The sequence below is a fragment of the Monodelphis domestica genome, chromosome 8 (assembly GCF_027887165.1).
Source record: "Monodelphis domestica isolate mMonDom1 chromosome 8, mMonDom1.pri, whole genome shotgun sequence".
NCBI classification, from domain to species: domain Eukaryota; kingdom Metazoa; phylum Chordata; class Mammalia; order Didelphimorphia; family Didelphidae; genus Monodelphis; species Monodelphis domestica.
In genome coordinates this window covers 32285898-32299724 of record NC_077234.1, presented here as the reverse complement: position 1 = coordinate 32299724, position 13827 = coordinate 32285898, and the positions used below count along the sequence as shown (strand labels likewise).

Genomic DNA, 13827 nt, shown 5'->3' with positions numbered 1-13827 from the left:
CCTCAGACTCCAGCCCCCTCCCTTGTTCCTGCCTCCTCCCCTACTTCTATCTGTCCCATCCCTCCCCTGCCCTGGAGGCTCTTGAAGGCCCCCCAGCGTTTGCTGACAGACTTACCCTCTTCATCTATCCACTTCATGGTGAAGAGCTGCTCGTTGTCAAATGAGCACATGTCTCGGACCTCACTGCAGAGACCCTCAAAGGAGATGGATGGTTCAAAGTGCGTGATCATGATGTCCCTGAGGGAGGAAGAGAGGGGTTAGGGCCGAGGACTGAGCCCCCACCAAGGCAGCCCTTTCCTCACCATTCCCTCAGCCTCTTGGGGCCCCCAAGCAGCCTCTGGACTTCAAAGCATGCCCCAGAAGCTCTGCCCGTGTGGGCACCAAGGCTCAGAAACCTGCAGACTCATGGTCTGGCCCAGGTTTGCACACCCCAGGGACAGGAGGCTCAGCACCTCCTATTGGGAGCTGTGAGCAAGGCCTGGTTCCTAGACCCTCCACCTCTGAGTCTGAAGCCCACAGTCCTCCTCTCTAACACACACGTCTGACATCCATCTGTCCCACAGAGGGGGTCCTAGGCTCCAGTCTGGCTTCAGATGGTCCAGGCTGGGTGCTCCTGGGCAGGTCACCTGACTCCTGGGCCAGCCCCCACCCTCTCCTATTAGCACTGACCCAGGACAGAGCATACAGAGGCCCAGCTTGACTCCATGGCTTCTCCACATTACCCACCTGAAGCATCAACCATCCTGGTCACAGAGATGAATGACCAGAAGCTCCATGGGGGAAGCCCCCGAAGGACCACAACCCTCCCATCGAGGTCACTCCCCTGGCCCAGGGGGCCCCGAGAGCCCAGTCACAGAGCCACCCCAACCCCTGCCCAGCCACTAGCCTGGGATTTGGCTCCAGGAGAGGCAGTGAGCCTCCCATGGGTCAACACTACAGATGGAGCAGCCAGACAATCCCCTCCCCCATGTAACCAAAAAATGAGTGTTTCCTAGAAAGCAGCCAGACACATGCCCAACCCTGGCAGCCACCTCAGGGTCAGATAGGGAGCAGTCCTGAGCCCTAGTTATGGCCAGGACAAGAGCAGTCCCATCCCTGGCATCTCCCGACATCTTCTGATTCCTGCAGCAACTCTGGGAGACACGCTGGGCCCACTTACAGAGGAGGAAATGGAGGTGGAGGTGAGGTGACTCTGGAGAGAGGATCTGAGGTTGAACTTGAAGCTTGCCAATGCCGTTCCCCCAACTCCAGACCCGCCCCCTTAGATTACACCATACTAAACATGTGTCCGCTTGTCTTAATGCCAGCCTCCATTCCTCGGAAGCCAAGGAAATCCTGCCAACTGAGGAGGCCCGAGCTGGAGCAGGGGATTGTGGGAGCCCTCTCTGAGGACAGAGAGGAGGCTCTCAGAGCTGGGGGAGAGCAGGGGTCTAAAAGGTAAGGGAGGGGGGACGGACGGACATGGGCCAGGGTGCAGGGGCCCACAGGAACACCAGGACACTCTGGGGTCACCCCATCACACTCCTCCGGTGTGGGCTTCCACGGGGACTTCTCTCGTGAGCAGTCTCTCCTCCTCCCAGCCCACGTTCCTGGGGAGAGGCCCAGGCTCGGGGCCAGCAGAGGGCTGAGGACCCACTACCACGGAGCCCTCAGGAAAGGAGCTCGGAGCTGTCCTGAAAGGGGTCAAAGGTGCTTCCCTTCTGGAGCAGGGCAGCAGGCTCTCGAGTGGGCGGGGCGTGGAGTGGGCGTGTCAGTGCCCCACCAATGAGGTTGCCAGATCCCACAGCAGCAGTGGCGGGCGGGACACAAGTTCAGGCAGCCGCAAAGAGCAGCGCCTCGCCTCGGGTCTCAGCACATTCCACTCAGAGCCTTGGCAGAAATGGGGCCCAGAGCGCCGAGGAAGCGCCAGGAGCCTACGGGGAGGGGGGGTGGGGCAGGTCCAGACCCAGACCCAGGGCGGCCCAAGAGCGCGCTTGGATGGCCCATCTGGAGCCGGTGGTTGGGAAGCTCCAAGCCAGCCAGGGCTGCCATCTTCTCAGCTCCAACCCTCCTCCCCCCACTTCTCCTTCGTTCCTGTTTGTCCCCCCCCCCCAGATCCCTTCCAGAAGGCCGAGCAGGCCCACGACTTCACATTCGGCTCCACCGCGTCCGGGTGGCCAGAGCGCCTCAGCTCCTTTGCCTCCACAGCGCTGGCTTTGGGGCGGGCAGAACTGAGAAGCAGTCGAGCTTCCATCTCAGCGCGGGGAGGGGGGGCTGCAGCCGGAGAGGCACCCATTCCCCCCCCCCCCAGCACTCCCTCCTGGTTGCCCTGCCTGACCCCCACCACCCCATTCAGGGCTTTCCCACAGAGCCCGCAGCGTGGCTTCATTTCACAGATGAGGAAACTGAGGCAAGCAGGTTAAGAGCCCAGAGAGCTTTCCCACTGGGGGCCACAGAGCATGGCAAATCTCTCTAGTCCCTGCCAAGAAAACCCTGGCCAGGAGTACCAAAGGAAGGTTCAGCAAGGTGGCTCAAACCAGAGACAGTCAGGTGGTCCTGGGTTCAAATTTGACATCACACTTCCTGGCTGGGTGACCCTGGACAAGTCCCTTACCTCCCTAGACTTGCCTTACCGCTCTTCTACCCTGGAACCCATAGGCTGTGTGGGTTAGACCGAATCAAAGAGAGGGAGTTCCACTCCACAGCGCCTGAGAGCGGAGGGAAACTCCTCCTTCCCCGCCAGTCCCTCCCTTGCTGTGGCCCCAGCCCATGGCTCCCTCTGCCTGCCAGACACTCCTGCCTGGGGCTGCAGTCTGGCTTCTGCACCTGGAGCTTCTGCTGTCCCCCAACAGCTCCAGCCCAGCCGTGGTCCTCCCCTTCCTTCCGTTTCCCAGGCTGGAGAAGGCGGGGCCCCAGGAGCCTCCGAGATCCAACTGCTTCCGTGGCTCTTCTGAGCCTGGCCCTGGGCTCTATGGCGTGGCACACCACCCATGGGGCACACTTTTCTCTCGCTGTTCCCTGATGCTCGCTTGGCTCTGCTGCCCCCCAGATTCATCCCAGGCCCTCCTTTCTCTGGAGGTCCTGCCCTAGGAGGACCATCCAAGCTCTGCTCTCCAGGCCACTTGGAGGCTCCCTGTCTTGTCTGCCTACATCCAGTCGTGGACATGAGCCTTTACTCCCCATGATGCTGTTCCCCTTCCTTGCCCCATAGATGCCCGGGGTGCCTGTCTCCCCTCTCCATAATCTACTTCCACAGAAGGAAGGCTTCGGGGACAAGCCTGAGCAGCCAGGCCCAGGGCAGTGCCCCATGCTGCCCATGATGGATGTGACTGCGTAAAAGGAGCTTCTGCCCACAAAAAGGTGCCCAACCTGGCCTGGAGGAACCCTCTGCATCTGGTCAGAAAATGCAATCCTGATCCTGGAAGGGGTTCTAGAAACACGAGCCTCCCCACCAATCATCTGCTACCATCCTCAAATGGCTAGAGGGAGGGAAAGCATTTGGATCTCAAAAATATTCTGAAATGAATGTAAGCAGAGGGCAGCCAGGCAGATCAGTGGAGAGAGCCATGCCCAAGAAGGGAGGTCCTAGGTTCAAATCTGACCTCAGCCACTTCCTAGCTGGGTGGCCCTGGACAAGTCACTTAACTCCCACTGCCAAGCCCTTACTGCTCTCCTGCCCTGGAACCAATACAGAGTATTAATTCTAGAACAGAAGGTAAAGGTTTAAAGAAAAAATGAATGTAATCAGAAAGGTAGGGAGATAAAAGAATGTAAGCTTTGGGGGACAAATGTTTCCATTTTGTCTCCAGAGCCCCTATTGCCTGATGCACTGCCAGGCACAAGGTAGGAACGTATAAAGGCTTGTTTGAATGAAAAAGTAATGTGCTGGACAGGAACTATTATAACCCTTTTAATAGTACAATATTACTGAAGTCCTAACACTGAAAATAGCCCTCACCTTGAAGAGGCTCTGAAGTGCCTTAATCTTTCCACTCAAGAGAAAACGATGGCCAATCATCCTTCCCATAAAGATAGAGGAAAGATTGGATTCTTTAAAAAAAAAGAAATCCCTGTCACTAAATGAGGCATTAAAAGGGGAGTGAGACTGTTGGCTCACTTATACATAAAAGCAAAGGGTTCAAGATTAGCTAGAGACAAGGCCCAGTAGAGCGAGAACTGGTGGCAAAGGAAAAAAAATCTTTTTAGTTTACAAAGAAAAATAGAAATCATCATTGCACATGATCCAAGCAGCTCCTCGTTCCAAGAATAAAGGAGGGAACCGCTTGGATTCCTTGTAGGCAACAATATGTCTAAATGCTTTGGTTCACACTGAAACATGGGGGGAAACACAAACCAGGAGGGTCCTCACATTGCTCTTAGCTGTCTTGTTGTCCCTCCTTCCCTGAGAGAAGCTCCCCAAGTCCCAGGAACTAAAACCCAAACGGAAGTTTCCCCCCCAAATTAGAAAAGACGATGTTTACACACTTCACTGTCCCTATATCCCAGGTAGAGACTAAGGGTTTAAGGAGAACAAAATGGCAGCGTGTGGCTAACAGGCCTGCCATCCTGCTCCTAAGCAGGGCTGTCTTTGGGGCTCAGATCCCTTTGGCCGTCCAGGGACTCTCGAAATTATCAGCTACTTGTACCTGCAGAAAACAAAATTCATGGGATTCATGAAGAAAACAATCATGGTGTGGGGCAGTTATCAAACTTTTAAAAATCTGGATTAAAAAAAGATCACAGAGCTGGGTTAGTTAAGAACACCAGCTCGAAAGGCCAAACCTCTTCACAGGTTTTCAATTTCTCTGGCTTCCTCTCCAGCTGTGGCATGTTTCTGCCCACTGCTGGCCTTCAACATATAAAAATCTGCTTAGCCACAAAGCTCCCTCAAAGTGCAAACTTTTAAATACAATCTTTAGAAGCCAGACACTAGGAATTGTGCACTTTTCCATTAAACCTCTACATACTTTAAGAGGCACAAGCTTACGGTTCTGTGTTCTTGACCTTTCATTCGTTCTTCAGCTACTTCTTTAAAAAAGAACTTCATGAAAACGGTCCAAGGAAACCTGGTTGAACTTCTCTCCCTTCATTCACAAAATGTTTGGAGGAAGGTCTGTCTCACTGTGAGGCTGAGCCCCTTCCTCACCACTGCCCTGGAGGCCACCAAGAGCTAGCAGTCATTCATTCCAAAAAGTTCTTCCACAAAGTCCCCACAGAAGGTCCAGAGCACTAGTTTCCTGGGACCCAAGCCGTTTCCTCTCTCTAATGATATGCTGCACCCAGCCCAGGCTGGCCCAGAGTTTTTTACTCTACCCCAAACAGCAAGCATCCTTCAGATCCTTTCATCCTTTCCAGTCCAACATGGCAGCCTCCCTCAAACAAAACACTGGGCTAATCCACGGAATCAACAACCAATAATCCAAAAGCCCCACCAAGATCCAGGAGTGAGGAGGTAAAGGGGGGAAAGTCTCCCTACCCCATATCAAAGTGTTTAAGATTCACCCTCCAGGGTGAGGGGTGTAGGCTCCCTGGGAGTAGCCAGGGTCATGGCTGCATTAATCCCTGCATGCAGATAGCCTTGATTTGCCTCTTGGTCTGCTGGGTTTCCACAATCAGACTTGTGGGAGTGACCTCCCAGATCTCCAGGGAGCCCAAGCCCCAGTATATCATGAAGTACCTATTGGTCATTTCCATGGGAAGCTTCTCAAACTCAGCACAAGCTACAGAAATCATTCTCTGTCCTCTCCCCCCCCCCCCATACCTCCACCTTCAGCTGAGGGCCCTCCATGCTTCCAGTACCCTAGGTTGGAGCTCGGCTCTAGCTTCCCCCCACCCCTTACTGGTCAGCGGGCAAGTCAAGGGTCAGTCGTCTTTCACCATCCCTGGGCGCCCCTCCTCTCCTCACCCCTCATCTTCACTAAGAGTCCACTGCAGGTTTAGGCCCTCATCATTCTTTACTAAACCCCTATTTCAGACATTAGAATCAATACTGTATGGGGGTTTCAAGCAGAAGAGCAGTAAGGGTCGGGTAGTGGGGTTTGGTGACTGCCCCAGCGTCACATAGCTACTCTCACCCCTTTTCAAATGGGAAGATGTCTGTACCAGGCCTCACAAAGGTTAACACACGCTCTGCTCGGATAGAACAGCTGCTATTCTTCCCATCAGGACCGTGGGCCTGCAGCCTCCAAGTCGTCCTCCACACAGATAAGAAACGGGGTATCTCTTCGACACCAACCTGACTGCCAGCTGCAGGCACTAACTGGCTGGGAAAGCTCTTCATCCCCCTCCCCTCAGCCTGTCCTGAGCATTGGGCAGGATTCTCCCTTAGGCACCCTCACTTCTGGCCAAACCAGCTTCTGGGCTGCTCCCCAGACAGGACAGTCAACCTTCCATTTCCCACCTTCCCCAGGGGTTCCTCATGCATGAAAAATACCCCTCCCCTCCACGGCCCCCCCAGTCTGCCCTCCAGGGAGGCAATCCTCCCCCAACGAAGGCTGGCACCTTCTCAGAACTTGGGAGCTTCGGTGACTTGCACAGCAGAAGAGAGCAGTGTGGGTGTCGGAAGCAGGCCAGCTCCTCGAAGTCTCCAAAGACCTCTCAGCTTTAAAAAAACACTTCAGACTCTGTACTTGGTCTTGAACTTCCTGTCCTCAAACAGAGCTCACACACCCAAGGTAAACGTGCCTGATCCAAACACGGTGCCAGCGGAGGAAAAGAGCAAATTAAAGAGCCCCTTGTCTGGCAGCACCATGGGTCAGAGGTGTGTCTCAGTGAAGAACTGGCCTCAGGTGAGGCCTAGCCTGGTGCTCCCGCCGACTCCCAGACCTGAGGCCACAGAGAAAGTGCCAGCCCTTTCTGGGGCACGAAGGTTCTCCTGGAGCGCCATGACTACAGGCCCACTCCCACTGCCATGAAGCGAAGGTGCCTTCCAGAGCTGTTCGGCCTGGACTGGCTCGGCCCTCACAGAGCAGTATGGTGCCAGGGTAAAGGGCCTGCATTTGGAGTCAACAGCCCTGGGTTGCAATCCCACACCTGCTACTTATGGGGCTCACTTCAGGTGGTCAGTGAGCGCTCACCAAGCCCCTAAGACTCCATGCCAGTCCTGGTGCCAAGCTCTGGGGATCTCGAGAAAGGCCTAAGACAAGCCCTGCCCTCGAGGAGCTCCCAGGCAGAGGGAGGAGATGCCAAGTGGACAAAGACATCCAAGCGAGACACAGTTGGGATAAGGGGGAAGGCTCTGGAATGAAGCAGTGGAGGAAAGGCTTCCTCGAGATCGGAAATGTCTTAGTTTGTCGTCTGTAAAATGAGAGGGCCACACTCGGGTACTTCTTACAGCTCCTTCCAACTCAAAACCTTGTGTTTTGTGCCAAAGGACGATGGTGACCAATGCCCAGAAGAACTCCCCCTCATTGATTCTCTTCTGTATACCTTGTAAGAACCTTGTGAGGCAGGGACTATGAGCAATGAGCTCCTGGCCCTGAAGTGCTGAAGAAATGCTCCTGGACTGACCAACAACAGGCTTGGCTGTGAACTAGCCCTGCTGAGAATGAGCTCTCCCTCTCCTCCCCCTGGCCAGTCAGCAGTGAGGGGTGGTCCGAGCTTCTGCTCTCTTCAGGCCTTAAGGGAGCCTGAGTCAGGGAGGAAGGTGTTGGCCCTTTGTCCATCTCTAAGGCTGCCCTGTATTGACTGACTCAGGGGTTACTGCCAGGCTCAGTGAGGTTCCTCAGCGGCAGGAGGGACAGTGAGGGGTGCTGGGAGCTGTGGACATAGAGCACAAACCTGGGAAAGGGAGCAACGAAGAGATTCCCCAGACAAGACAGAGTAGCCCAACACAGATTCTGATCATTTCAATAGTCCTCAGGTACCACAATAAAAAAAATTTACTGGGGGGCTGGGAGGTTCATGCCTTCAGAAATCTTCATGTTTGTACTAGGTCTCAATTCAGTGATCCTTTGGGATTCACAGGCGAATTTAAGGTGAAAGGACATTGTTTTAATCCAATGATCTGGCAGGAAGAAGGCAAAAATCAATTTCTGTCCATTTAATGAAATTTTAGCTTTTTGTTTTAATGGCTTACAGACCACTCTACCATTAATCTCCTCCCTCCTCCCTGTCCCCATTTGTTTGGTTTTTTTCCATCTCCTCCTCGGCTGTCACGGTGCCTGCCTGTGGAGGAGTCTCCCTTCTTATAATTACAGGCTTGAAAAAGGGTTTGTAAATTCAATTCAATAAACAACTATTAAGCATTTCTCTTCTGTCGAAGCCTTGAGTTAGTTTCTGGAAAAGATACAAAGTTTAGATTAGAATCCTGGGGGCCCAGCCTGCACAGTGAGAGGGTCTGCTGTGGAGGAGACCCACAACGAGAATTCGAATTGGTGTCAACTGGACAGAGGCTCAAGCAAGGGCCTCTCATGGGGGCTTTGCTCTAGCTCTTGTGGCTGCCCAGATGCCTTCTGGATTCCTCTTTCTCAGTGGTATTCCAGATTGGTGACTGTCAGAGAGTCCACAAATCGTTAGGAAGCTCCCAGTGTGTGCCAGGCACCAGGCTGAGTCTTTTAATGTCCTGTAACAAGCCCCAATGCCCACAGTACAGGGGGAGGCCTGGAGGTTCAAAGTCAAGGGTGCAGAGGAACACGGACACCTTTTTTCCCTCTGCCTCATGACTTCTCATGTGAGGGAGCTTGTGGTGGAATTCCTGGTCCTAAATCCACTGCATGGGTCATTGAGGGGTTGAGGGTCTGGCTCAGGGTCACCCACTCCAAAAGAGACAACAAGTAATATGTGTAATTTTGAGAGGTGGGAGGCAGTGTCACAGGCAGGGCAGCCACAACTATTAGAGCTGCTGGCCAACGGCAGAGAGTTCAGTCAAGAAAGTCACAGATACTGAGGGATAATCTAAAGACAGATGGCAGATGCCCTCCCAGAAATGGGGAGCCCTGGCAGAGTGATGAGGAAGAGGTGAGGGCCAGAGATCTCCAAAGAGATGACAACACCTAAGAAGTGAGAAGGGAGACAGAGAAAAGCAGAGGGCCCAAACAGGCCTGGGAGAGCCTAATCAGAGACATGACTTCTAGCCCATTAATACCATTACTAAGGTAGCTGGAAAAAAAGTACCAGCAAAAGCTAGTCTTGCCAAGACTTGCTAACTATGAGAAAAATTCTACTTATTTCTTCACAAGGCCAGTTTCAAAAACAAATAGTTACTCAACAATGTTTTCCTAATTCTACTGTGTTGGTATAGACAATAAAACTCTTTAAATCTGTGAATGTTAAATAAATTGGGCTGAGAAATGCCATTTGGGGGACCTTTTTCACCAAATTTCCTATACATTTTACGATGGAGTCTACGTGGTTCAAGTATTTAACTGATAAGCCCTGTCCCACTAAACCAGAGCTTATCATAAAAAAGCTCATAACCCAAGGGAACTTTCCCCCCCTATTTCTATAAACTAACAAAATAATGATTGAGGAAATTCAAGGAAAAGCTTCCAGTTTTGAAAAGGGGGGAGGGGGAGGAAAAAACCAATCTCCTGTTTAAATGCTAGAACAACTAATCAAATTAAGTGTGTGGTTTAAGTTTCTTTATCTGGAGAGGGCACATTTTCACAAAGATCAAGTTTAAAGGAACTTGAGGGTTCTAACATGGGGGGAGTGGAGGGGGGGGAAGGAGCTGATAATCTTTCTTTCAATAATCCCAGTGGCCACAGAACCAATGCCCACTGTGGGGGGCGGGGGGGGGACAATCAGGGGAGTGCCACTGATCTCACTTCCACAAACTAGTAATCACTAGTAGGATTGTTTAAAATATGAAAATCAGGTCAAAGGTGTCCTAGTTAGCCAACCTGTTTATTCACTAACTCCTTTAGTGACTCATTCTAGTTTCATAGGTAATAATACAATCTCTGGCTGAGAATACTGCTAATAAAAATGGGAGGAGTCCTCCTCCAGGTTCATTTCAGGGCAGAAAGTGGAGAAATGACCAATTTAGAGAGAGCATCTTAGGTGCAGGAGGGAAGTTTTCAATTGTGGTTCTCTATCAGAGTTTGAATGGGATAAAAGTATTCATGGCCAAAATGATTCTTGTCTTACCTCATCAAAAACTGACCATTTTTAAAAGGGAGAGGAAAAGCATCTGTTCAATGATTCTTTTAAGAAACTGAAGTCATGAAGTGTCCTATCTGTAACTTTGCCTTGACATTTACAACAATCTTCCTAAACAAATAAAGACTTCCCTTTTTAACCTTGATTGTCAGAAAAATATGGGATCATAATTCCAGCCTTAGACAAATGACCTAGGTTGTTAAATAGTCACCTCTGTTTCAAAAGGCAGAAAAATGGCTCTAGTTATTAAATAAAACCCTTTAAAACCAATGTATTCATTTAGATTTGTGTACACACAAAATGTTTTTCCCACAGTGTTCCATGGGAGCCATGGCTGACTGTAAGATCCCCAGATCCCATAAAATACCATAAGAACAGGAGCACATTTGATAACCCTCACACATCTGATCAAAGCAACACACCCCTTGCTCTTTTACCCATATGAATTGTTTTAACATGATCAGAAGTTTCTTCCAGCTCCAAAACTCGAAAGGCAGGAAACAATAAAACCCAACCCAGCAACAAACACAATAATTCACTTAAGAATCACTAAAAATGGCAATCACTGTCCATGGAGACTATTTTTTCGGGAGATGGGAAGAGAGGTGGCAATCAGCTAGGGGCTGTCCCTTACAAGTCCACCATTCACCATATCCATTCAGGAATGTAAGCATTATACAGTCAAACTTTTTTTTTAAGCCACTTACTTCTGCCTGGATAAGCAGTAAATATATGCTTAAAGGTGTTTGTTTTGAAAACCCTGAGCTTCATATTGAATTCTGTGTTGGCTTCACAGGAGCCACAGAAGGTATTCACCTCACAAAACAATGACTAGTCTTTTAACACAATATCTTGGCAGGAGCTCTTTTTCCCTCTGGTGAGAAGGGGCCACATTAGCTAAGGTATGATATAAGAAAAGCCCCCCCCCCCATTTTACATTCACTGCCCCTTTCGGAAGACAGTTTTCTTCTCACCTCAGAGCCAGGACCTCAGAAATTCAGCAATGTCAGGCAGACTCCCCAAATAACCATTCTCAACTCCTAAATTTGGGGAGATCAAATCACCCAACTCCACCGACAAGCTAACAGCTTAGCTCAGATGTTAACTGTCTCCCTCATTCTGAAATCTCTGGCAGCCCCCAACAGGTAAGTCCTCCCATAAAGTCCACTTGGATAACTTGGTGATTTGTTTCTTTCCTTCCTCATGACTTCGGAACAGATTGCTTCAGCTTACCACAGGCTAAATTTGGTCCTGCAGCCTATACCCCAGGGAAACAGGGCTGCCTCACAGTCCTCATTCAAAACTCCTGCCCATGCATAAACTGTTCTTAGGTGAACCCCATGAAGGATCCTTTGGGAGCCTCAATCTGCCCTGGGGTGGCCTCACCAGGCACCCTGGGGGTGGGCATTCTCTCTCCCAAAAAAGGGCCTGGTCCCATGGGGCATCCCTCAGTTCAAGCTAAGGATGATGATGCCCCAGCAGGTCAAGGCAAGGTAACTAGCATTCCCCAAACCCTAGGAAGGGTTCAACAGATGCTAGATGGTGGGGACACAAGCCCAAGCAGACCTTCAAGGACCCCCACAGCCAATGATGAGGTCAGGAAGCCATAAGCCTAGACTATAAGCTCTTTGTCTGCTGGTACCTGGTTGATCCAACCCATCCCAGCCTCATCAAGAGCCCATGTGGACAGCCTGGTGGAGGCCAAAGGAAGCTGGTCCTTCAGCCAAGGTCCTGTCTCCTCAACATGCCTCCATGTTCCATCCACTGGACCAAGTCCATCTACTACACCAAGCAAAGAGGATCAACAACAATGGGGGGGAGGGGAGCAACTTCTCAAAAAGGTCCCATTCTACTATTCAAGGCTTAAGAGTCTCAGCATCAGGTCCTGGGGAACCTGTTATCCTAAACCTAGAGTTGGAAAGAATGTGGAAGTTACTGAGTCCAACCCCTTTCATTTTACAGATGAGGAAACTGAGGCCAGAGCTCAAGGGACCTGTCCAAGGTTACCCAGCTTCTAATAGCAGTGCTGGATTCAAACTCTGGCCACTGACTCTAAATCCAGACAGACCTTCCACTGGACCACCCAGTGAGAAACAAGAAAGAGAAAACAGGCACACTTCTCTGAGCTTGTCCACACTCCAGGGCTTAATTCCAGTCATGAAGCTTCCTGGGGAGCCAGGACAGAGATAAGGAGAGGGGCCTCCTCCAGAGTCACCAATAACACATGGGAGTGGGCTGGTGGGCCTCCCCTCCGGGAGGACGCTCCCTGGTACAGTCACCTAACCTCGAAGGATGCTCTCTACACAGACTCTCAGCACCATCACCCCGAGGCTCTGAAGATCCAAGGACAAAGGCTGTCCCTGCCTTCCGGAGGCTTCCACTCCCCGGGATGCTCCCTAGTTAAAGAAAGACTCAAACCCTAAGTTAGGCTCCAGGACAGCCCCTGCCCTCCAGGGGCTTCACTCTCCAGGGTGCTCCCTTTGCACAGACCTTACCCGTCCCATACGAACTAGGCTGGGCTGTCCCTCTACCTTACTCGTCCCATAAACACTAGGCTGGGCTCTGGAGGAACCCGGACGCCGCCGCAGCCTCTGCCCTCCGGGTGCTCTCCCTCCCCGGGAGGGTCGGACTTGGCTTACGCTCTAAGGATTCAAGGACAAAGGCTCCCCCAGCCTTCTAGGAGCTCCCCCGCCCCGGGAAGCCCCATCACAGGGTCAGACTTGGGTTAGGCTCTAAGAATCCAAGGACAAAGCCACCCCTTGCCCTCCGGACGCTCCCATTCCCCAGGACGCCCCCTTTGCAGTCAGACTTAGCCGTTCCCACAAGCACTAGGTAGGTTAGGCTCCAGAGGCACAAGGACAAAGCCATTCCCTGCCCTCTGGGAGCTCCCACTTCCCGGGATGCCCTCTTGAACCATCAGACTTGGGTTAGGCTCCCAGAGGGGGGCAGCAGGACGCCGCAGTCCCTGCACTATGGGCGCTCCCTCTGCCCGGGATGCCCGCTGAGCTCCCCTCCACGGTGCCCCCGGCCCCACGCCTACTCACCCTTTGTAGTAGGCTTTCACGCGGACTTGGTGCGCGTGGTCCCCGCCGCCACCGCCGCCGCCGCCTCCCCCGCCACCGCCCGGGCCCGGGTGGGACATGCTGCTGCTGTCCCGCTGCGTGGGCATCTCCCCGCCGCCCCGTGCCGGAGCGGCTGCGCCGCGGGGAGGCTGGCCGAGTGTCGCTGCCCCTTCCTTCCCGCCGCTGCTGCCGCCGCCGCCACCACCACCACCACCACTTCGGGTACTCCCGTAGCCGCCAGCGCCGCCGCCGCCGCCGCCGGCCTCCTCCGCCTCCGCCTCCTCCGCTGCGGCCCCGGCGCCTCGGCGCCTCCCTCCAGCCCGCCCACCGCGCTCCCTCCAAACGTCCACATTCCCGGGCGGGGCGGGGCGGGGCGGGGCCGCTATTCCGGCCCCCGCGGGGAAGGGCCGCCTTCGGGCTGAATCACTCTCGCAGGAAGGGGGAACCCACGCAAGAGTCATCTCTCCCCATCCTTCGAGAAAGGCAACCTCGGAGCATCCCCGACCCGGAGCTACTCTTAAATTCTGAAGCAGTATCTCGTCACAAATTCTTTCCCCGAAACCGCAGGAAAAAGGCAACGGGTAAACCCAGAGATAATTATTCATCCCGTCTAGGTCGAATGGTTCCGTCTGACTCATCCTCGGAGGAGGCGGAGCAGAGGGCCAAGAGCCGCTGGAATCTGAAG

The 13827-nt window shown here is 52.8% G+C and overlaps 1 protein-coding gene across 1 annotated transcript in view; it reads right to left on the bottom strand.

The window, feature by feature from the left end:
* The window catches only part of PRKCI (protein kinase C iota), a 56126-nt gene extending 42649 nt beyond the window's left edge, over positions 1-13477 (bottom strand). The window contains exons 1-2 of the mRNA XM_056807092.1: positions 13125-13477; positions 116-237 (exon numbers count right to left, since the gene is read on the bottom strand). Of these exons, the coding sequence (XP_056663070.1) occupies positions 116-237; positions 13125-13249 (247 nt within the window). The 5' untranslated portion in view covers positions 13250-13477. The remainder of the gene's footprint in view (positions 1-115; positions 238-13124) is intronic.
* Between the last annotated feature and the right edge of the window lie 350 nt (positions 13478-13827).